Source organism: Xenopus laevis, chromosome 7S (assembly GCF_017654675.1).
Source record: "Xenopus laevis strain J_2021 chromosome 7S, Xenopus_laevis_v10.1, whole genome shotgun sequence".
NCBI lineage: Eukaryota > Metazoa > Chordata > Amphibia > Anura > Pipidae > Xenopus > Xenopus laevis.
In genome coordinates, this window is record NC_054384.1 from 81,422,472 (window position 1) to 81,444,731 (window position 22,260).

Genomic DNA, 22,260 nt, shown 5'->3' on the forward strand with positions numbered 1-22,260 from the left:
ACACACTATTATCTGCAGTCGGGGACATGGCCCCTCTTTTTATTATTATCATACCACCAGTAAGATAAACGTTTTAGGGGGTTTAGCCTCCCTTCATCAGGATCAATGATGAAGGAAGGTTCAACACCCCGATATGTTGATCTTACTGGTGTTCTAATAATAAAAAGATGGGCCGTGTCCCCGAGTGCAGATAATAGAGTGTGTGTGGATCAATGAATTCAATGCTGGTGTGAATGGGCTCCCCAGACTGTCTTACATTATACAGATCACCATCGATTGATGTATTAATAAATGGATTAAAGTGATGACCTTTATTTGGTAACAGAATAGCTTTTTAATTGAAAGTTTTCTGCAAGTCCCATTTATTCTTGCCAATACATATTTCTTAAATTATCCAGTAAGACAGTGATCCCCAACCAGTAGCTCGTGAGCAACAAGTTGCTCTCCAACCCCTTGGATGTTGCTCCCAGTGGCCTCAAAGCAGGAGCTTATTTTTGAATTCCAGGCTTGGAGGCAAGTTTTGGTTGTATAAAAACCAGGTGCACTGCCAAACAGAGCCTTAATGTAGGTTGACAATCCACATAGGGGCTACCAAATGGCCTATCACAGCACTTATTTGGCACCCCAAGAACATTTTTCATGCTAGTGTTGCTCCCCAACTCCTTTTACTTCTGAATGTTGCTCACGGGTTCAAAAGGTTGGGGATCCCTGCAGTAAGATATCATTTTTAATTCCCAATATTCCCCTACCAGAAAGCTCTATTAAGCCATTATTAAGAGTCTTTCATTTCCTCTGCCCTTGGCGTAAACGTATTGCTTATTTTAGTGGGATCTTTTATCGAGGATGCTTGGGAGCCCTGGGTTTTCCAGATAATGGATCTTTTTAATTTAGATCACTTTACCTTATATTTGTTTAAAAACATGCAAAAACATTTAAACCTTAAATACACCTAATAGGATTGTTTTGCTACCAAATGTATGCAGCTTAGTTACCATCAAGTACAAGGTGTTACTTTATTACAGAGAAAAAGTAAATTGTTTTAAAACCTGGGATGTATTTACTTACAATGAACACTTTGGGAGATAATAGCAAATTTCCAGGTAAGGGATGCCATACATGTACCTCTTAAACATAGCTGGGAAAATACTTGTCCATTAGTGATGTCCGGGTCGGGTAAAACCCGACCCTAACCTGCCCTCCCTCCACCTGTGCCCGCCCAAGCCTGATTTCCTTTAGCAGACCCATGCCATCCCGCTGATGATGTCACAAAAGGGGCAGGGCAAGCAGGCGCGTGGCTGTGGAAGTTGGAAGCTGGCAGTGTAAGGTGGCGAGCGGAGAGAGCAGGACGAAGAGCTGGCAAATGTGTGTGCGAGGTTGGCTCGAACCCAACCGACCCGCAGGTATTGGCCCCGTACATCACTATTGTCCATATATGTGTTCTTAGGAAAACAGTCATTCTGTATTTTGCTGTACTCTTCAATGTGTTTAGGACTTTTTGGTTACATGGCCTTTGAACATTGTTGCATCATTCATTTGTGTAAAGAAAAAAAAAACCAACTTCAGCCAAGGATCTCCTGATAATCCAGACAACATATGTGCTGTATCATTCAACAATCCTGGCAGTGTTCATTTCATGCATTTACCATCCTCACAAGTACATACAGGCACACACAACCTTTACCCTGTTTGTGCTGAAATCTCTTTTCCTGCAGTACTGTCTGGCATTAAAAGGGAACGGTAATTGGATAATGAAACCTTATAATTCAAAGCAACTTTCAAACAATACATGAATTCCAAAATTTGAGTAATTTTAAAGTTATTTGAAAATGTATTGTTCTCCCAGAAAATGATTGGGTTGAGGGGAAAATATACGTATGGATAATTTACCTGATATTGCTGCTTTCTAAAGCAGCGATTTTTAGGCCAAAAGCTCAAAACATGGTTCCTTTCATTGGGAGAAACAAGCAGAGCCTGTTGGTTTCAACCAGAAACGTTTCATTTAAAGATCATCCTGCAAAAATCCACATACAGTATGCTCACAAGAAAATGCTTTTAGATTTATTATACATTCAATGATGTTTGAGCACAAACCGAATTTCCCCTTATTTCTAAAAAAGAAGAGGTTATGGGTATACATGTATTTATCAATAGAGGTTAACTGCACAGTATGTCCACAGCCAGTCACCTGCCTTGAAGTTCTACTACACAGTAGTGATGTGCGAGCTGGGCCGATACCCACGGGTTGGTCGGGTTTGGGCCGACCTCGCACCCCCGCGGGTGGCGAGTCCGGGTCAAGCTGTTCTTCCTGCTCTCCCCGTCCGCCACCTTACACTGCTGGCTTCCAATTTCCAGGTTCCACTTTTATAGCTGCTCGCCCCGCCCCTTTTGTGACATCATCAGTGGCGCGGGTCTATAAAAGGCGCAAGGTTGAAGGGCGGGTTAGGGTCGGGTTCAGGTTGGGTTTTACCCGACCCGCACATCACTACTACACAGGGAGAAATTAAGCCCATAGCTGAATACTATAAGAATTTTCATTTCAGAAATTTATGAGCTAAATGGGTTTTTGTCTGCATTCAGCTTTATTATCTGGCATAAGGGATAAAGAGGATGCTCGTTAAACTCTTATAGCTTTTTTGTTCCTTTGGAGTTGGTTTAGAGGTAATTTTATTAGGATGCAGAAGAGAGGATATTATTACATCTATACATCAAATATTTCAATAAGAATAACGGATTCCTTATGTTGGAACAGTACTGTGTAGTAGTGATGTTTAACTTAAAGTAGGCGGTTATAGGATAAGTGCCTATTAAATACTGTTGACATTTCTTCAGTATTAAGCTATTCTTTAAACCCCACACAGAAATCCCCGACTTTAGTTTTGCTTCACACCTCATTAAAGTGAAGATTGTTAAGAAGTACACAGGAACAATTGTTTTATTTGACAAACATCATTTTAATCTTTGTGTGAAAGTCTTTTATACCAATAGCAACTTCACATAATGAAAGATTGCAATACTGAAGCATGTGAGGCAGTAATGAACCCATATGAATTATTTATAAAGGAATAGTATTGACCACTGGGGGATACGTGGCCTGGACACAATGAATCCCTAGTTTCAGAAGAAGGGGATCATGTGCTCTTAGGAGAAGGTAAGAAGAAAGCAAGCCAGTTAAAGTGATTGCTACATTGTCACCTTTATGAATTGTAACTTTAGCACTTGAGGCTTGGAAATACTGACCCTACATACTGCTTATTAATTACTGCTTACTTTTTTTTCTTTTTGTCTTATTCAAGGCCATGCCAAGGAAGCTATTAATCTTGCAAAAGTGCAAGAAGAAACACTGCAGATGGAACAGCAAGCCAAGATCAAGGTTAGTTGTTAATGCACCTGTTGTATTTTTCAATCCTTCATTGTCTGATGAATTTGGACTCGGATTAACATTTTAAAATATGTGTATTGAGAAAATATGCAGTGCATTTGGTTCTGCATTGCCTGGCCGACATGTATCTGGTAGCAAGTTACATCAAAGCAAAATTGGGCACACAATGTTTCATTAAAAGTTATATCTATACTGAACCCCTTATTGGGCATTTGCCCTCGTTGGACATGTTGCACCGTTATGTAGCAGCACAATGTCTTAGACCTATTCCATCCATCTCTCCTTCCATTTTTTTTATGGTCATTGGACAATGTTAAGCATGGATGTTGTTTGTGTGAGTGCTTTGTTATATGCCCCTTCTAATTTAGCAAAACCGTACTGCTTGCATAGCTGATTGGCTACCTGTCCACGTTTGTTAGAAAACTGCTTCCAATGTACATGGAGGAAGAAGGCATAAAGTTGTTTAAAGCATTGTTGGTTGCTTTAGATACTGGGGTGCAAAATATTTCCTGGCAAGCCTTCAAATGAAAGCTCCTCCTACACACTAATTTAGTATGGAATGCAATACTATGCTCATCATTTAAAGCTAGACACAAGACAGCTGCCCCCCAATGTTTTATGTACACAGACAATCAATCCTTATCAGAGTGGCCAGGACACTGTAGTTTTTACCTACATCATTGTTAACCCAGCCACATAGTTTGTATAATACTTAAGGCCTCCTGCATGTATACAGAAAACAAGGTGAAATGATCAGGCAGTAGAAGGTGGAGTAAAATGGGTGCATGGATACAATAAAAGACCTATGAAATAAGGATTCTACAACTAATTTCTTTGTATTCCTGTTGCCTTAACTGGTTATTATATACTTTCGTGCTAAAGGTTTTGGAGAATGCCACTTTTACACAAACATCTGTTTTCCTAATTGCTAGGAATATGAAGCAGCGGTGGAACAGCTTAAAAACGAGCAGATCAGAGTGCAGGCAGAAGAAAGAAGAAAAACATTGAATGAGGAAACAAAGCAGCATCAAGCGGTAAACCAAGCCAAAACCTACTGCCATCTCTAAATGTTGTCTTTGTCAGTCGTAGAAGTAGACTTCTATGCATCTTTGTAAACGGGGTAAATAGAACACATTTATAAAAAAAAAAGACCTCTAATGCAGGTCTTCAGCAATCTTTCCCTGCCTTCACCACAGCTTTTTACAATCTGCAATTCCACGAATACAAGCAACTCACTATGGGGCAAATTCACTAACCTGCGGTAATTTGCCAGCGATGGCTTCGCTCACATCGCCATGCTTCGCCACGCATAAATTCGCCAGGACAACGCTAATTCACTAAAACGATGGCGTAGTTTCGCTAGCGTTAATTCGGCAAACTAAGTGAAGTTGCGCTAGCGTTGGCGAATTTGCATTCGGCGGGAAGTTAAATTTCAATGTACGTATATGTTGCAGCAAATACATTACGCTACACAAGCCCAGGGAACCTTAATAAAAGAACATAAAGTTGTTATAATGCCCTACACATGTGCCCAGTGTATAGTTTATGTGCCATATGTTAGGAAATGTAGGGGGGAAGCCAGGTACCCTAAAAAAAATTACGATCTTTTGCAGCCTATCACCCTGAAAAACTGAAAAGTCGTCCGCATTTTTTGGGACTTAGAAAAATGTTAAAATTGTTTTTGAGGAATTCCTATCTACTCTATTGCACGTATCCCTTGAGTCTCTCTCCTTCGCTAGCAAATTTACGCCAGCGCCCATTAGTAAATTGGCGAAGTCCCGTAATGACATCACGTTGGCGATTTTTTGTCAGAATAGCAGGGAGCAAACGTATACTGATTTTAGATTTACAAAGAACTTTAAAACAACTAAAAATTATAATAAACATATAAATGAAAGCTGTGTTGATTTATTTTTAGCAAAGCGTTTGAGGCAAAAGCCCATTAATTAAGTTTCCACATTTCTCAGACACATGGATGTCCTATTTATGTCAAGAAAGGGCTGTGTAGATTTGTATCATGATCTAGTACACCAAAATGTTAGTTTTGTTTATTTTAAAGAAGGTTGCAGCTTAACCATATCATTCACAACTCTGCTGACTTACTTTATTTTCCCTTGTTTTACCCTAGAGGGCTCAGTACCAGGATAAACTTGCCAGGCAGCGCTATGAGGACCAGCTGAGACAGCAAGTAAGTGGTAATATTTTAATATCAAAGTCCCTCCCTTGTGGAGTTTTGGGCTATTAAAAAAAAAAAAAAAAAAAAAAAAAAAAAAAAAAAGGTTATAAATGTATCTGTCTGAGGCCAAACTTCTGAAACAACATGACCTCCTGTGCAATGAGAAGAGTGACAACAAACATGTTGACCCAGCCCTGATTTTTGCAAGCACTTTTTCAACAGCCAGCAAAGAGATTTGCATTATTGTTAACAAAAGAAGGGAAATTGTTAGGTCTGACAATTCTTGCCATTTGGACATATTAAGAGACATGTTTGCTGACAGACATAGCAGGAATCTGGGAGATCTTTTGATTAAAAAAATAAAAAAGATATTTGTTACAAAATGCTTCCGCCTCAAAACCCACCTGTTGGATGCATTTAAGAGAAATGGTGTTTTTGTTACACATGCTGCCTTACACCTGCAGAGGCATGATGCAAGGATGCTCTTTGTCATCCCATGCAGGACGTAGATTTGCTATCAAACACCATCTCGCATGCACCACTACTTGTGTTGTTTATTTAGCTTGTCCCTGTGGTTTATTTTACGCGGGTAACGTCTCCACCACATACCTTGAACTTATGAATAACTATCAATGTGCTATCAGAGCTGCTTTGCATTTCGAAAAGGCCAATTAATCTATAGCAAAGCACTTTTTTAAGGCCAGAGGCCAACTGTTCCAGTTTACACAAATGCTAATTGATCATGTCCCTTCTCTCCGGAGAGGTGCTGATTTGCTACTATTGAGATGTGAGGCTTAATGGATTTTTAAAATGCTCACAGTGACTCCCAAAGGATTAAATTAAACTTTACCCATATGAGTGTTAACATAGATTGTGATGCGACCATTATTTTTTTGATTTGTGACTGCGGCAGTATTTGCAGCGTTTACTACTTGTTTATGACTGTATTATAACTCTCTGCACAGAAAAATGGGAAGAGATTTGTATTATCTATGAACAGTTAAGGTTAGGATCACTGCATGGATCATACTGTATTTCTTTACAAATCTTGTTCCTAACTATTGAACTACAACCTTTCAGGCTACATTAACTCTTTGCATGTTAAATTTCTCTCTATTACTCCTTTGGTTATGCTTCAGTCCTCAATTATTCACTTTAGTTAACTGTTCATTAACCATGCTTTCTCACTTAGTATTTGGAAGCCTCTTATTTGCCTCTTGGATATGTACCATTTGATTTTTGTATACCATTAATGTAGTCTGTAACTTGGTACACCTGATGTTTTATGTGGAACTGTTGTTATGCTTTTATATTTTCTTTTCAAGTTCTTTAGTGAACTTTAGATTGAAAGTCTGTGTGCTACCATTCAATCTTCTGTAAGATACTGTACTCCCCAGTTTGCTTCTGCTAGCTTAATGATAACTTGAGTTATCGGGCAGCCAATATCATCTTGGATAATGTATTAGGTGTTTCCTGGTGCTGTGCAGATATAGGATATTGGCCTATGAAGCTTGCACTTTTTTCCAAAATCCTTTTAAACATTTAACCTGTAGTTAAGCAAGTTACAGTACACTGTAACTGTACTTCTTCCCTTTCAATTTTCAAAGCAATTACAAAATGAAGAAAACTTGAGAAGGCAAGAAGACTCTGTCCAGAAACAGGAGGCCATGCGTAGAGGTGAGCATTTTGTGTGATGTTGTGAGAGGCTTTGGATTAAAGTGATAAGTGTAACACTTGGACTGCAAATATTCTTTGGTTTGCTGAAGTATAATATAACTACTGCCAATAAGGAGCTCATAGCAGAAAACCCTAATAAAAACATGTTTTATTTTGTAATTCCCACAATGCCACTGTTCTTGCTAGGATTCATGCTTTTGTGCAGAGACAAACATGAATTTGCAATTGGTCCTATAAAATCCTTTGAAGAACATCCTTGTCATAAGTTGTCATGATATTATTACTTGTTTCCCGGCTTTATCTGCAGTTTGATGTACCGTATATACTCGAGTATAAGCTGAGGTACCTAATTTTACCTCCAAAAACTGGGAAAGCTTATTGACTCGAGTATAAGCCTAGGGTGAGAAATGCAGCAGCTTCTGGTAAGTATCAATCAAAAAATTGCGGGTTTCGGCTCCCATTGGAGGTGCCGGCGTCTCGTTTTTGGACGCCGGCGACCATTCTTGGACGGCGACCATTTTTGCGCTTGACCCCAGTATAAGCCGAAGTAGAGTTTTTCAGCATATTTTGGGGTCTGAAAAACTCGGCTTATACTCGAGTATATACGGTATTAGGTTGGTCCAGCTGTCCATTTGTTATAATTAAGTGTTCATGATCGTTAAGGCTAGTGGTAAGAAATTAATCTTGACATACTATTTTTTTTTTCTTGCTTGTTTCCACTATTCAGCTACTGTGGAACATGAGATGGAACTACGGCATAAGAATGAGATGCTCCGCATTGAGGCAGAGGCTCGTGCCCAAGCTAAGGTGGAGCGCGAGAATGCAGATATTATAAGGGAGCAAATCCGACTAAAAGCCGCTGAGCATCGGCAGACTGTTCTGGAATCTATCAAGTATGTCTAACTTATTCACTTATTTGATACAAGGGGCATATCTAATAATATAGGTATAGTTTACCTGCATAATAGAAACCAGACCTTTGTTTGCAATTTTATATCTATTACTGTACTGTTTCATTCCCTCTAGTATCCATGTATAGTGCTGTTTGATGCCCTGACTTATTGCCACTACCTGTCAAACACTCTAGCCTGAAAATAAAATTTAAAAAAATTTCTATCTGCCAAGGTATTTCATAGGTGCTTTTAAAGCATGTGAAGACTTCTCTGGTGTCCTCCAAAACTGTTACTCAGTAAGCAGAGTATTTAATTGTTGAAGCATAGTATGCCCATGTTTTGTCCATAGCTGTCTTCGTGTTGGCTGGGCCCAGGCTAAAACAAACTTTATGGGTCTCAAAGTGTTGACATTAAACATGAGGTGCAACTATGTACCACCAATAAGCTTATATGAAAAATGTTGTCTTCTATGTGTTGTATCCTCGAAGAACTGTGTATACGAGGCTTTATATATAAATTTTATGCGTATGATAAAATCCTAGTGCATCTTTTTTGCAGGACTGCAGGAACAGTGTTTGGAGAAGGATTTCGGACTTTTATCTCAGATTGGGACAAAGTAACAGCAACTGTAAGTACTTATTCACAAGTTGTGCGGAATTGTAATGCTTTTAATGCTATGGGACATGGCATGTTTGTCAGTTACTTCTTGTAGCAGTAATCAAAATGCCACTACCTACTGCTGTAGCAGGGAGAGCCACAATTAGCAACACACAAAATACTCTGTATATCTGAAATTCCATTGTGAAATGGAAATAAATAGGATCCTTATTATGGAAGCCTTGTAACTAAAAAGCTCTGAATTAAGGAAGGTCATTTCCCATAGACTCCATTATAATCAGACACCCTTACTGAGTTAGTGATCCTGCCTCCTGTGGATTACGTAAAACACTGTAGAGGCTGCAGCCCAGTACTACTCTGCTTTGAAAGGGTAGCACACCGGAAAACACACGCCATCAGACTTTTTGAATGCAGTAAATCATTATATTTTTCCATTTGAGAACTCTTTGATTTCTCACAATTTTTATTTGTATTTATTTTTTTTTATTTTTTTTTACTCTGCTGATAACGGTTATAAAAAAAACCATCTATTCACAAATGTATATAATAAAGCCTGCTGTGAGTCTTTCCAACCACAAGGTGGCACTGATTATTGAAATAGTGTCTCTGCAGATATCTGCAGCTTTGGAAAATTGTAAACGCTGTGTTGCTAGGGTGATTTTCATATGTAGTGCAATGCAGAAATTGTCTAGCTCTGACATATCATCACTATAACAATATAATTATATTATGTTTTCTTTGCACACACATGAGCGAACAATATCCAGACAGTCTTGTAAACTGAGTAGCTAAAATAAGTTGTTTTTTTTTTTTTTTTTTTTTTTTTTGTACCTTTCACTTTTGGACATAAGCAGTGAAAAGCTGAAAATTGAATGGGGAAGAGCAAAGAAGGCAGAAAGGGGTGGGGACGATTTGAGAGGGGAAATTGTTACAGTAATGAGCAATGGTAGATTGCTAGACATCAGCTTTCGTTTCCAGAGTCATTTCCCACTACTCAAGCTTGTTGATGAACCAAAGACAGAGGCAGGCTTTAGAGAGAGAATGTCTGCAAAATCTAGCCTTGGCTGTTAGCAAGATTTCTCTGTTGCTGCAAACACCATTGACACTCCTAGTAAGATGTCAACTCTCCTTAAAGGGATACTGTCATGGGAAAAAATGTTTTTTTCAAAATGAATCAATTAATAGTGCTACTCCAGCAGAATTCTGCACTGAAATACATTTCTCAAAAAAGCAAACAGATTTTTTTATCTTCAATTTTTAAATCTGACATGGGGCTAGACATATTGTCAATTTCCCAGCTGCCTCCAGTCATGTGACTTGTGCTCTGATAAACTTCAATCACTCTTTACTGCTGTACTGCAAGTTGGAGTGACATCACCCCCTCCCTCCCCCCCCAGCAGCCAAACAAAAGAACAATGGGAAGGTAACCAGATAACCGCTCCCTAACACAAGATAACAGCTGCCTGGTAGATCTAAGAACAACACTCAATAGTAAAAACCCATGTCTCATTGAGACACATTCAGTTACATTGAGAAGGAAAAACAGCAGCCTGCAGAAAGCATTTCTCTCCTTAAGTGCAGGCACAAGTCACATGATCAGGGGCAGCTGGAAAATTTACAAAATGTCTAGCCCCGTGTCAGATTTCAAAATTGAATATAAAAAAATCTGTTTGCTCTTTTGAGAAATGGATTTCAGTGACAAATTCTGCTGGAGCAGCACTATTAACTGATGCGTTTTGAAAAAAACATGTTTTCCCATGACAGGATCCCTTTAATGATTATTCTGTACTGTGGAGGCCTTGGAGAGAAAACAAAAGTATAAGAAAAAAGCCACTTGGGAAAATGGAAGGCTCTCATGCTGGAAATCCCAAATGTATTGTAGTAGCTGAAAAAAGGAAAGCTGCTGTTCTAACAAATTAGTGCTCATTCACAACCACATGTCTCATAGCAACTATTCAGCTATTTGTCTTGACTATGCTACTACTAATTACAAAATAAAAGCATAAATCTGGTAGCATAAATTTTGCACCCATCGGAGTAAATGACCCCCATAGTATCTAATAATGCATAGATGTTACAAGACCAATTAAAGAAATAATGGGGTTCAGCAAAATGCAGGGTGCAGTAGTCTGTGAAAGTTGCATATGCAAATTAGGATTCGGTTCGGTATTCGGCCAAATCTTTCAGGATTCGAGGGTTCGGCCGAATCCAAAATAGTGGATTCGGTGCATCCCAAGTCTCTCGCTCATACCTGATTGTCATCTCATTGACTGAAATAACCAGATTCAAATTATATGATTAAGGGTACAAAGATATGTTATTGGATCGTTTTTTCAATAAATACATTACCAAATATAATTTTGTTTCATTTGTGTAACTAGGTTTTCCTCTACTTTTAGGACTTGTTTGAAAATCTGATGATGTTTCAGGTCTAATTCATATAGAGGCTCACGAAATAAATGTAAATGTAGTATGAGCTACTGGACTGCAAAGAAAGTGTACACCCAAGAAACAGAAAGTGACATTTGTCATGACTTTGAACAGTGCCCCTCAGACCCTGCAGTTCCCTAGTAGCGCATTCTCTTAATAGAGACCTGACTGCAGAATGGCTGATTGAAACGTTCATTTGATGAGCACATAATTGCTAATTTGCTCATGCATGCACAGATGTCAGATGCAAAATAAAAAAGCCCCCCCCCCCCGTCATCTCCATAGGATGCTAGAAAGGAAATCACTTGACAACACAAAATGCATTCCTTTTAGAGAGACAAGCAAATAAATTGGGTTTTTTTAACAACAAAGGAATGAAATTAGTTAGAGTACTGTCGGGGCACAGGTGTCCTCTGTGCATTGATTCATGTGCTAGAAACTATACCATGTTGCCTGGTCACTCTTAAAGTAAGACTGGTGAGGGCAACATACTTGATTGTCATAAATGGATTGAAATTATTTCCATTACTCATCTGCTATTTCTGAAATGGCCTGGCATTGAGGGCAAAATGTCCTTTCCTCTGTGTCACGTAAAGCATGGATTGTGACCAAGTGTAGGCTAGTACTCATGACCAATCATGCATATCCAAAATAATCTATATGGCTCTCTGTGTCTCCTTCAGTATCTTTTTTTTTATTTGAAGTTGCGGTGGATTTTGTTGCTGCAGTTCAGTAGGCAAGGATGAAGAGATCATCAGTGTGTTCTTTAAGGTTATGGAAGAGCTAGAAAAAAGCAGGGCACTTAGCAGCTATCTGTCCATTGCATATAAAAGACATCTATGGTGCCCTTGCTCAGTCTCAGGAATGGATATTATATAGTGAATAAAGTACCCCCTCTTGTAAAATATAAGGATATTATAAGTTACAGAGGAGTTTCATGACCATATAAAAACACAAGGCCGAGTGTGTTTATACAGGTCATGGAACTCCGAGGTAACTTCTAATATCCTCATATTTTACAACTGGGGGTACTTTATTTATTATAATACACAAATTTCAATGAGTCATGTGACAGAAATGACATCAGAACTCACCGTTTATAACTGATGACATCAGAACTCACCGTTTATAAGGATATAATTTACAGGATATTCATGGCTTTTGTGTATTATAAACCTTTCTAACAGGTTTTCAGGTTTTTTTTCTTTACAAAGAATGGGTGGATAGGGAATTGTGACTCATTCCTCTGCTGCTTTGGGGTAATCCTGAAACTGGACATGTTCTGTTCTCAGGACATGGTTCACGCCACTAATAAATTTAAGGGCAATTTCTATTTATTCTTTATATATAACACTTGCATATTCTATAGTGCTTTACAGATGTTCTGTATCGTTCACATTTGTGCCCAGAAATATAAATGACACCTTTACTTATTTCATTCATGTAAAATGAAAAGTTATATTTTTGTAGTGAATAGATTTCCTTTCATTTTGCTGGTATGTAATCTCCGTAGTAGGTGGCTTAGTGTCTGAATGGCTGAGTTGTTTCACTAATTGCCTGATTAAATTAGGTTTTCCCTTTCACTCTATTCATCTTGAAATCTGCTGCTGCTGAATGATGGAAGCATATTGTGCTTCTTTATTTTTATCTGCTCTGGAAATGGTCTTATTTATATACTGCCGGTCAGGGCAGTTGTTGTCCTAGTGGCATCAGCTTTTTGAGTTTCACATCCAACCTGTGGCTTTGATTTACTGTTTCCCAGGGGATATTTAGCCTATTTATCTGTTATGCAAGTTCTATATCAACCCACTCTTCACTTACATATGGACAGCTGTGGGTGATTTTGGCCTCCCTTTCAGAGGCAGGTATCCAAATGCACTGCAGGTGTTCCCTTTACATTTTGGATTTATAAGGGCTGAACTCAACGGTGTGGCTTGGTCTGATCTGACGCGATGAGAGGAAGTGCATGCCGAGACGGATGCGCTAAATATAATGTAAGAAATAGAAATGTCGGACCTTGTAGCTGCATGCATCCAACACGACTGTCAGTTGGAAGACGCAACGTGAATTTGGCGCATCTGTCTCGTCGCATTCACTTCCTCTCGCGCGTCAGATCAGACCAAGCCGCACCGTGGAGTTCAGCCCTTAAAGTTCATTAAAACCACAAAATAATGTAAGTGCTTTCAGTTTCACCATCACTGTTTACTGAAGGAAAAAAATTAAGTTGCCTGTTATTTTAGACACCCTCCACTAGTTATAATTCCATATCTGATACTCAGGTCCTGTGCTCCGGGTAGCAAAAAACTGCCCCAACCCAGGGTACTATTGTCTGACGACCACAGAATGTTGTTCTTGCAACAGGGCTAGCGCATGCGCAGTAGTGTGAAAAGACCGGATTTTTGCTTAGGATTCAACTTCTTACTCAAATATTCATGTGCACCCAACGTGAGAGAGGAAGAAGCCGAAGATAGATCTGTGGTGATTCCACATAAAGTATTATAAAAATAAAAAATCAATTGTTTAAATCATTTTTTTTAGTAGACTTAAGGTATGTAGAGCCAAATTACAGAGACCCCAAGTCCTGGGTGCCATACCTGTACCTTTAATAGAACTATGTTGAAGTTCTGTCACTATTTATTACACACACACACACTAAACACAGAAGTGGTGTGTGGGGTCTTCGAACTAATGTATACATATTACTTTTGACTGTGCACCCGAATTTATCTAGAGAAGTCCGGATTCGATTATGATTTACCACTGATTTTACTGGGTCAGCATCCTGTCTTTCTTTGTGAATTTATTGTACATGTATGGATCCTTTATCCAGGAACCCGTTATCCAAAAAGCTCCGAATTATGGAAAGGCCATCCCTCAAACACACCATTTTATTCAAATAATCAACTTTTTTTTTTTTTTGTAATTATTTCCTTTTTCTTTCTAATAATAAAACTGTACATTGTACTTGATCTAAACAAAGATATAATTAATCCTTATTTGAAGCAGAACCAGCCTATTGGATTTATTTAACGTGTACAGGATTTTCTCGTAGACTTGAGGTATGAAAACTCAAATTACAGAAAGATTCATCCGGAAAACCCCAGGTCCAGAGAATTCTGGATAACAGGCCCCATACCTGTACTTGATTTGTTTTTAGTACCAATTTTTAATCATTCACATATTGCATTTTCATTTGCAATTGTATATTTATATTATATTGGACCACTAATGAGAAGCGCAAATGCAAAAGGTTATAATCACTGTGTTAGAGGAATTCACCATTCTCCTTCCTTTCTGAAGGGTATTTGCAGGATCTCGGAGCTGTATTGCTGTCTCTTAGTTTATTGACCAGAGGTGCTGACCACCAAGCATTAGGTCAGAGGTTAATTTATCTGGCTAAGTGCTGCAATCTCAACAACACATTATTCAGCAAACAAAATGTACTGATTTTAGTTTATCTGGCTGGTGCCAATAAAGATAATAGTCTTGAGTGTTTCAAACATCTTCTTAAGATCCCTTGCATGCAGCAACGCTGTGCTGAAATAAAACCGCCTTACTGCAATTTATAAGACTATATATTTGTTACTAACTAAGCTGCACAAATCCATATTGCTGGCAAAAACAATACGTTTTTTATTGATTTCTTTTTTTAAGTAGAAATCCAAGTTTCCAGATTATGGAAAGAACATGGATATGGAAAAATCTGTGAAAAATTAATAAAAAGGAATTGTTCAAATACAGGGACATTCTGAGTTTTGTAGATTACATCACAAAGTGTTGCTAATTAGTCAGTTTTGTTTAATGATTACTTGTACCTTGATGGCAAAACAAGCCTATTGGGCTTATTTAATGTTTATTTTTTGTATGGTGTTTAATATAATACATCTGGCTCTGTATTTAGGAGCTAACATGCTTAAATAATTCCCATATATTCCTTTTCTACATGAATTTAAGCTGGATTCCTGATCCTTCGCTATCTGGTTTTACTGTCTGTGTTTTGCACTGTAATTCTTTAAACAGTATCCCCACATAAAACATAGGTGTCTGCCTATATATAGCTAGCAGCATGATACTGGGAGCTTTGAGAAAGAAAGCACGCTCTTCTAAGTTCTACCTTGACATCTTTGGTGCTGTCAAATTAATTTGGCCATCTCTTGCACTGTGGATGCAGTCTTTTTTTATTAAAAACAAGATTTTTTTTTTTTAAACACTATGTAGCTCATAATAAGCACAAGTGAATACTTGCCCTTTAAGAGTAAAAATAATTCTGTATGGCAAATTTGTAAGTTATTTTCCATGATTATTCCAGGTTGCTGGACTGACCCTACTTGCTGTAGGTGTCTACACTGCCAAAAATGCCACTGGCGTGGCTGGTCGGTATATTGAAGCCCGTCTTGGAAAACCGTCTTTGGTCCGAGATACTTCTCGAATCACTGTGGCGGAAGCAGTTAAACATCCCATTAAGGTAAGGAACTACTGAATGGTGCTTCTGCAGTACCATCTTTATAATGACTACTCTTCCTGTGCAGTTCTAATGTCTTTTGTTTCCCTAAAAGAGAGCTGTAATGTGACACACTTGGTGCTTCACCTTTTGTAGCCTTTTTGTTTGATGTATCTACTGTAAGAATGGCTTGTGTTATGTGCTGTTGTAAACGTATTAAAGGGGTTGTTTGCCTTCCAAACACTTATTTTACAGTCCAATTGTTTTCAGATTTTTCACCAGAAATTGACTTTTTTCAAGTACTTTCTATTTTTTAACGGTTTTCCAAAATTAAAGTTTAAAGGCATATTGTCATGGGAAAACATGTTGTTTTCAAAATACATCAGTTAATAGTGCTGCTCCAGCAGAATTTTGCACTGAAATCCATTTTCCAAAAGAGCAAACTGATTTTTTATTTTTTTTATATTTAATTTTAAAATCGAACACAGGGCTAGACATATTGTCATGTCAATTGTGCTCTGATAAACTACAGTCACTATTTACTGCTGTACTGCAAGTTAGTGATATAACCCCTCCCCCGACAGCCCATCAGCAAAACAATGGGAAGGTAACTAGGTAACGGCTCACTGGTAGATATAAAAACAGCACTCAACAATCAATTAATCCTATGTCCTACTGCAACTCCTTCAGTTACATTGAGTAGGAGTAACAATAGTCTGAAAGCAGTTCCATCCTGAAGTGCTAATCCAACGTGTTTGGAAAAAGTCTTTATTTCTGTTGAACTGTCTGAAACCAACTGAACTGAAAAAAAGTGTTGGAAGGTGAACAACCCGTTTAAAACGCATTTCCTATAATAATAATAATAATAATAATTTGCTGGATGGAGGGGTTTAGCTAAGTAACACACTGGTGCCTTGAGGCTGGACATCCTTTAAACTGGCCAACTATGTCAGTCATCGCTGTTCTGGCCATTCCTACACTCGCTTTCACTGCTGCTTCATTATGCAAGTATGGGATCAGTTATCTGGAAACCCGTTATTCACAAGCTCTGAAGGCCATTTCCAATACACTACATTTTAATCAAGTAATTGTTAATCTTAAATATTTCCTTTTTCTCTGTAATAATAAAATTGTGTACTTGATCCCAAATGATTGGTGGCAAAAGAATCCTATTGGGTTTAATTGTTTAAAGGAGAATTCATCCCGTAATAAAAAAAAAATTTTAAAACCCTTCCCCCTACCCTGGGTGCTCCCCCCGGCAAATGCCTTTAATTTTTTACTCACCCCTCTGTGCAGATTCTGGCCTCAGAGTTCACAGCAGCCATCTTCTGTCTTTTCTTCCGGTCCTGAACCACTGCGCATGTGCCAAGTTTCCGTAAATTTTTCAGAATTTGACTTTCGGTGCATGCACAGTTGTTTGGGTCCGGAAATTTATTCCAACTGCGCATGGGCCTAAAATGCCGTCAATACTCGAAGATTACTGGAGAAGAAGATTATGGCTGCCGTGAACTCTGAAGATAAAATCTGCACGGATCGGTGAGTAAAAAAATTAGGGGCATTTGCCCGGGGTGGCAGGTAGGCTGGGGGGCTGGAGGGAGGGGGGTCTATCCCGGTTAGGGGGGAGGGTTTTTTTTTTATTACATGTTGAATTCTCCTTTAAAAGATTTTTTAGTAGACTTAAAATATGGAGATACAAATTACAGAAAGACCCCATATCTGGAAAAATCCAGGTCCCAGGAATTCTGGATAACGGTCCCATACCTGTACATTTTACACAACGACTACGTTTTACCTGCAAATTGCTTGCTTTCAAGGCTAAGAAAAGCCCAAATGTTTGCCTTTTTATTGGACACCTGGGAACTGTAGCTGTGAATGGTGGGAGCTACAACATGGAGCTGGCCACTGCTCCTGTATAAAGTACAGCAATAAAAGGAAAGTTGTGTTCACTGCTAAATTTAAACCATTAGGCGTGGGTGTAATGTGGCTGTGACCATAAAATTCATAGAGACAAATACAAGAGGCCCTCTGCACTCAACCCATTTTCATATGTTAAGGACAGAGACATATTGTGCATTTGCCCTATTTTAAAATGAGTTTTTTATTTCACCCTCTACTTTTACCTAGAAGCTGCTCATTAAAGGGATACTGTCATGGGGAAAAACATTTTTTTCAAAATAAATCAGTTAATAGTGCTGCTCCAGCAGAATTCTGCACTGAAATCACATGACCAGGGCAGCTGGGAAATTGACAAAATGTCTAGCCCCATGTCAGATTTCTAAATTGAATATAAAAAAATCTGTTTGCTCTTTTGAGAAACGGATTTCAGTGCAGAATTCTGCTGGAGCAGCACTATTAACTGATTCATTTAAAAAAAAAAGAATTTTTTCCCATGACAGTATCCCTTTAAGTCAAGTATTTGGCAGTCTAAACTTTTAGAATTTGATTCATTATCCCCAATTTCTCAGCAGCAGCTTCAGCCTCTACAGCCTATGGTTCCTGATATGAACCATTATCCAAGTCTGATACTGAGTATCTCTTAAATTTAAGACATTAGTAGGCGGACTTTAAATAACATTTGGAAGACCACTCACAGTGCTTGTAGGTGAGAAGTGCTGCCAATCTCGATGTTTAATTCACACATGGCCTCCAGATATGCAAGTTAAGTTTACATTTTCAAAGATCCCAGTGCAAGCAATGCAACTAATTACAACTTTAAAGGAAGGTAAAATGTAATTGTTCGCACCTTTCCAATATACGTTGTTCATAATTGCTAAATAAACTAAATGTAGTACTGTATTTTTTTCTTTCTGTGATGATGGTTCTGTCTCTTCAGTGTAGAGAGGTCCCTTTACTGTACATACATTTTTTTGGTAATCGGCTGCCTTTCGGTCCATTGTTTTAAAACCCCTATAAATTTATATAACCAATAAATTTTAAATTGCACATGTTCAAAATTTGCTTAGAATTCATGATTTCTTTCATTAGACAAATGTATTTTTGGGTTTACACCCCCTTTAATTCCATGCCAGTTTAATTTTGTAAATTTTTCTGTGCTTGCTAATGCTTATTTATTTATATCTGCTCAGCAAAGTATTTATGTAGTAATAGTTTGTATTTCCTTTAGATCACCAAGCGACTCTACAGCAAGATACAGGATGCCCTAGAAGGCGTCATCCTGAGTGTAAGTATATGTAGCTCTGTCTGTTTACTTAGGATGATATGTAGAATGGAGACCTGCATTGGGTTACCCCCAAAGCGTTTGGGTTTTGGGCAGAAAGTCCCCAATTCCCTGACCATTCTGGCATTCCGTGGGTACCTTTGCCTGGGTACCCAGCATGTGCGGCTGTGATCCCCAACCACCCCGGATGATGGGGCTTTTTTTTTTCACTTACTCAATTGATCCACCCTGGTGTAACATCACTTCCAGTTTTGGGGGTCCCATGGTCAAGGAAAGTTTACCTATTCAGGGTAAGTTTGGGTTGCAGGTCTGGGTAAGGGGCATAGTGGGGTTGCAGGTCAGCAGGTCCAGGTTGGGTACTGGTCTACCTGATTGGACCTACACAGAACCTGCTGCTCCTTTTTATTATTTTATTTCTGAAAAGAATACATTTAAAACACGTGATGCCAAGGCCATGGGGGACCACAGGAACTTTGGGCCTCAGTGTCTTCCTCAGTATATAGATTACAGGAAATGGGTGTTCTATGTTAGTTAGATATGAAGTCCTGTTGTACACTCCTAAAAATTTGTAAAGAAAAAGTTAAGGAACATCTGACACCAGGTCCGGACAGGCAATCTGTAGTTTCTGGCAAATGCCAGAGGGGCTGCTATAAGGTCCCATTGAAAGTCAGTATTTAGTGGACTGATGGGGGGCTGTTTGGGCCTCTATGTGGGCTGATTGGGCTTCTGTGTACCTGAGAGGCCAGGGCCTATTTTAATTCTCAGTCCGGACCTGCCTGACACCGTTTTTGTGTTTATTTTTAAAAACTTTGCCCCTTTTTCACTTAGCAGTATTGTTCTGCCTCCCTTCCTAACCATTGATCAAGTGTTATCTCTTTAACTTATCAAGTTTTGAGATAGCAATAACCTACAACCTCAGAAATTTCAGCAGACAGTTGAACTCAATCAGAATGGCACCTTGAAGATCGTTGAATAGTTTATTTCAAACAGAGGATCTTGAACATCCAAATAGGTCAAAAGATTATAATATGATCCACTCCAGCCATATACATGCTGTTTAAAATGGAGCCTAGCATACTACTGGACAAATGGAGTAAACCAACAGACAGAAATCAGAGGGGACAACAGGAGGGGAGATGGGCCAAACAAGGAAAAGCAAACCGTAAAACAAATAATGCATTTGTAACATGACCAGTATGAACTGGATACTGGGTGCCAATTTTTGTTATAGAGAAGAAACAGACCATGCCCAAATTTACTTGTCACTGCCCAGTTCGATTGCTTTATGTAGCACTGATATCCCATTCCTGAGGTGGTAGACAACTGCAGGGACCATGGACTGACCTCTCTGCATTTTTTTTTTTCAGCCCAGACTGGAGGAGCGGGTGAGAGATATTGCAATTGCCACAAGAAACACTAAGGCGAACAAAGGCCTTTACAGAAACATATTAATGTATGGTCCTCCTGGGACTGGAAAAACACTTTTTGCAAAGGTAATGTACACTCAATACAAATATTCAGGTTAATATATTTTAGTATGAATCTGTAAAACACTGGTTATGTTTTCTTCTGTCGATATAGTATAAAGTTAGGAGAATACATATATCACGGAGCTCACCCTTCCAGCGTATCCGCATTGCGTCTCTGCCCCAGCAGCATCCCGCAAGACATCAGCAGCCACACAGACTCCCATGTGAATTCAATGAAACAGTCCTCGCTTGGGCACTCAGCCTGAAAATATTCAGAGACGCGTAAACTTCATGAACTTGTGGCTTTTATTGTGGCAAACAATGTGACAAGGTGCCAATGGCAGTGCAACTTTGCCTACGCGTTTCGTGCCCATAACAAATGGCACTTCTTCAGAGCTTTGCACTGCCATTCCCACCGTGTCACATTGTTTGCCACAATAAAAGCCACCAGTTGATGAAGTTTATGCGTCTCTGAATATTTTCCGGCTGAGCGCCCAAGCGAGGACTGTTTCATTTTATTTTTTCTTGTGCTCTTGGAGTTTGTGGTATTTTTGAATTAAGAATCTTTTATTCTTGGCTCTGCAGTTTGGAAGTTTAGCTGAATTTCCATTTAACCTAGCAACCAGGCCATGGATTAAATGCCAGACTTGAAAATTAAAGAATGAAAGTACTAAAATATAATACAAGCAATAAATATATGGCCTAAGGATTAATGTACTTTTCGCCTGCTTGGGTTAGTGACCCTGGCAAGTAAATGGTTAAAAAAAGTAAACCAGTATCTGCCACATTTTTCAGGGCTCTTCTGTTTGTAATGGCAGCCCTCCCAACATTCTAAAAGCAAATTTCTATTTATGTGTATGTGTCTGTTTCCAAAGTTCCAAAGTAATCAAAAATGTGTTCGATTTTTATCTTTATTGTTAACAATGCAACATTGCCTTTTACAATATTTGAATCCTTTATGGCTATGGACCCTCCCCTCCTCTGACACCCTGTAGCTTCTCTCGTGACTGAGAGTTGATTGCTGTAGGAGAATGGAGGCTGCTACTATTGATTTGTGGTTCCAGATTTGCTGAGCGATGTTAAAGCTCAACCTTGTTTCCTTGTTAATTGAGAAATGGACCATATTTATGTGACATGCACAGCCCGTTGCTTTCTGGAATTGATGGACCAATTCCCCAAAAGCACAATATACACAACTGCTCCCTTGTGGGCCTTCTAGAATCTTTAACAAGATCGTTGATGGAAAAAGTAATGGATGCTTTCATGATACAAGAAAAAGGAAAGCGCTTCCACAAAGTTGCTTCACTGTCAGATTTAAATGAAGCAATGGACACTCACTTGTCTGCCAGTAAAGGTAGCATTGCTATGAAATGGATGCGTGTCGGTCAGACTTTTCTAGTGTTCCTCTGCAGTAAAAGGCCTGCTTAAATGTATGACCTTTAATTTAGGCACATGGGCCATATAGTACACCAGCGTTTATTAGATGCTTAGAAACAGCTTGTTGTTTATTTGAATGGAATCCACCTATCATCACTGGTGACGGGGAAAACTGATTCATAATTATTGCTCATTGGCACATTCACATTTTAAATTTACACTTGCACTGTTCAGAATGTTTGGGCAGCCATTATGAAATGAAATATCACATTTTTGCAAACCTGCATTACAGTAGAACCCCCATTCTACGTTTTTACATTTTACAGTTGCATTGTCTAGTTGACAATTCCCAGATTGACTATTGGAAGCAATCTTCTGAGAAGAAGCACAATTCAGCAGGCTGGTAATTATTTCAGAAGACATGTATGCTCTTTTTAGATCATGCATTCACTTAAGGGCAGAGACTCACGCTGAGATTCGGGGAGACTAGTTGCCCGGAGACAAAACTCCTCTTTTTCGTGGGGCGACTAATCTCCCCTGCCTTTTCGCGGGCTAGAATGAAAATCAGCGGCGGGGTGGCTTTCTTAAGCACTTCGTTTTCTGAAGTCGCCTGAAATTGCCT

The 22,260-nt window shown here is 38.8% G+C and overlaps 1 protein-coding gene across 1 annotated transcript in view; it reads left to right on the plus strand.

Moving 5' to 3' along the window:
- atad3a.S (ATPase family, AAA domain containing 3A S homeolog) overlaps window positions 1–22,260 on the plus strand; it is a gene marked incomplete at its 5' end in the record, with an annotated part of 37,661 nt that overhangs the window by 606 nt on the left and 14,795 nt on the right. Inside the window, 9 exon segments of the mRNA NM_001095861.1 lie at window positions 3,294–3,370; window positions 4,312–4,413; window positions 5,508–5,567; window positions 7,163–7,232; window positions 7,960–8,125; window positions 8,684–8,753; window positions 15,483–15,638; window positions 18,739–18,795; window positions 20,160–20,285. Coding sequence (NP_001089330.1) covers window positions 3,294–3,370; window positions 4,312–4,413; window positions 5,508–5,567; window positions 7,163–7,232; window positions 7,960–8,125; window positions 8,684–8,753; window positions 15,483–15,638; window positions 18,739–18,795; window positions 20,160–20,285 — 884 coding nt within the window.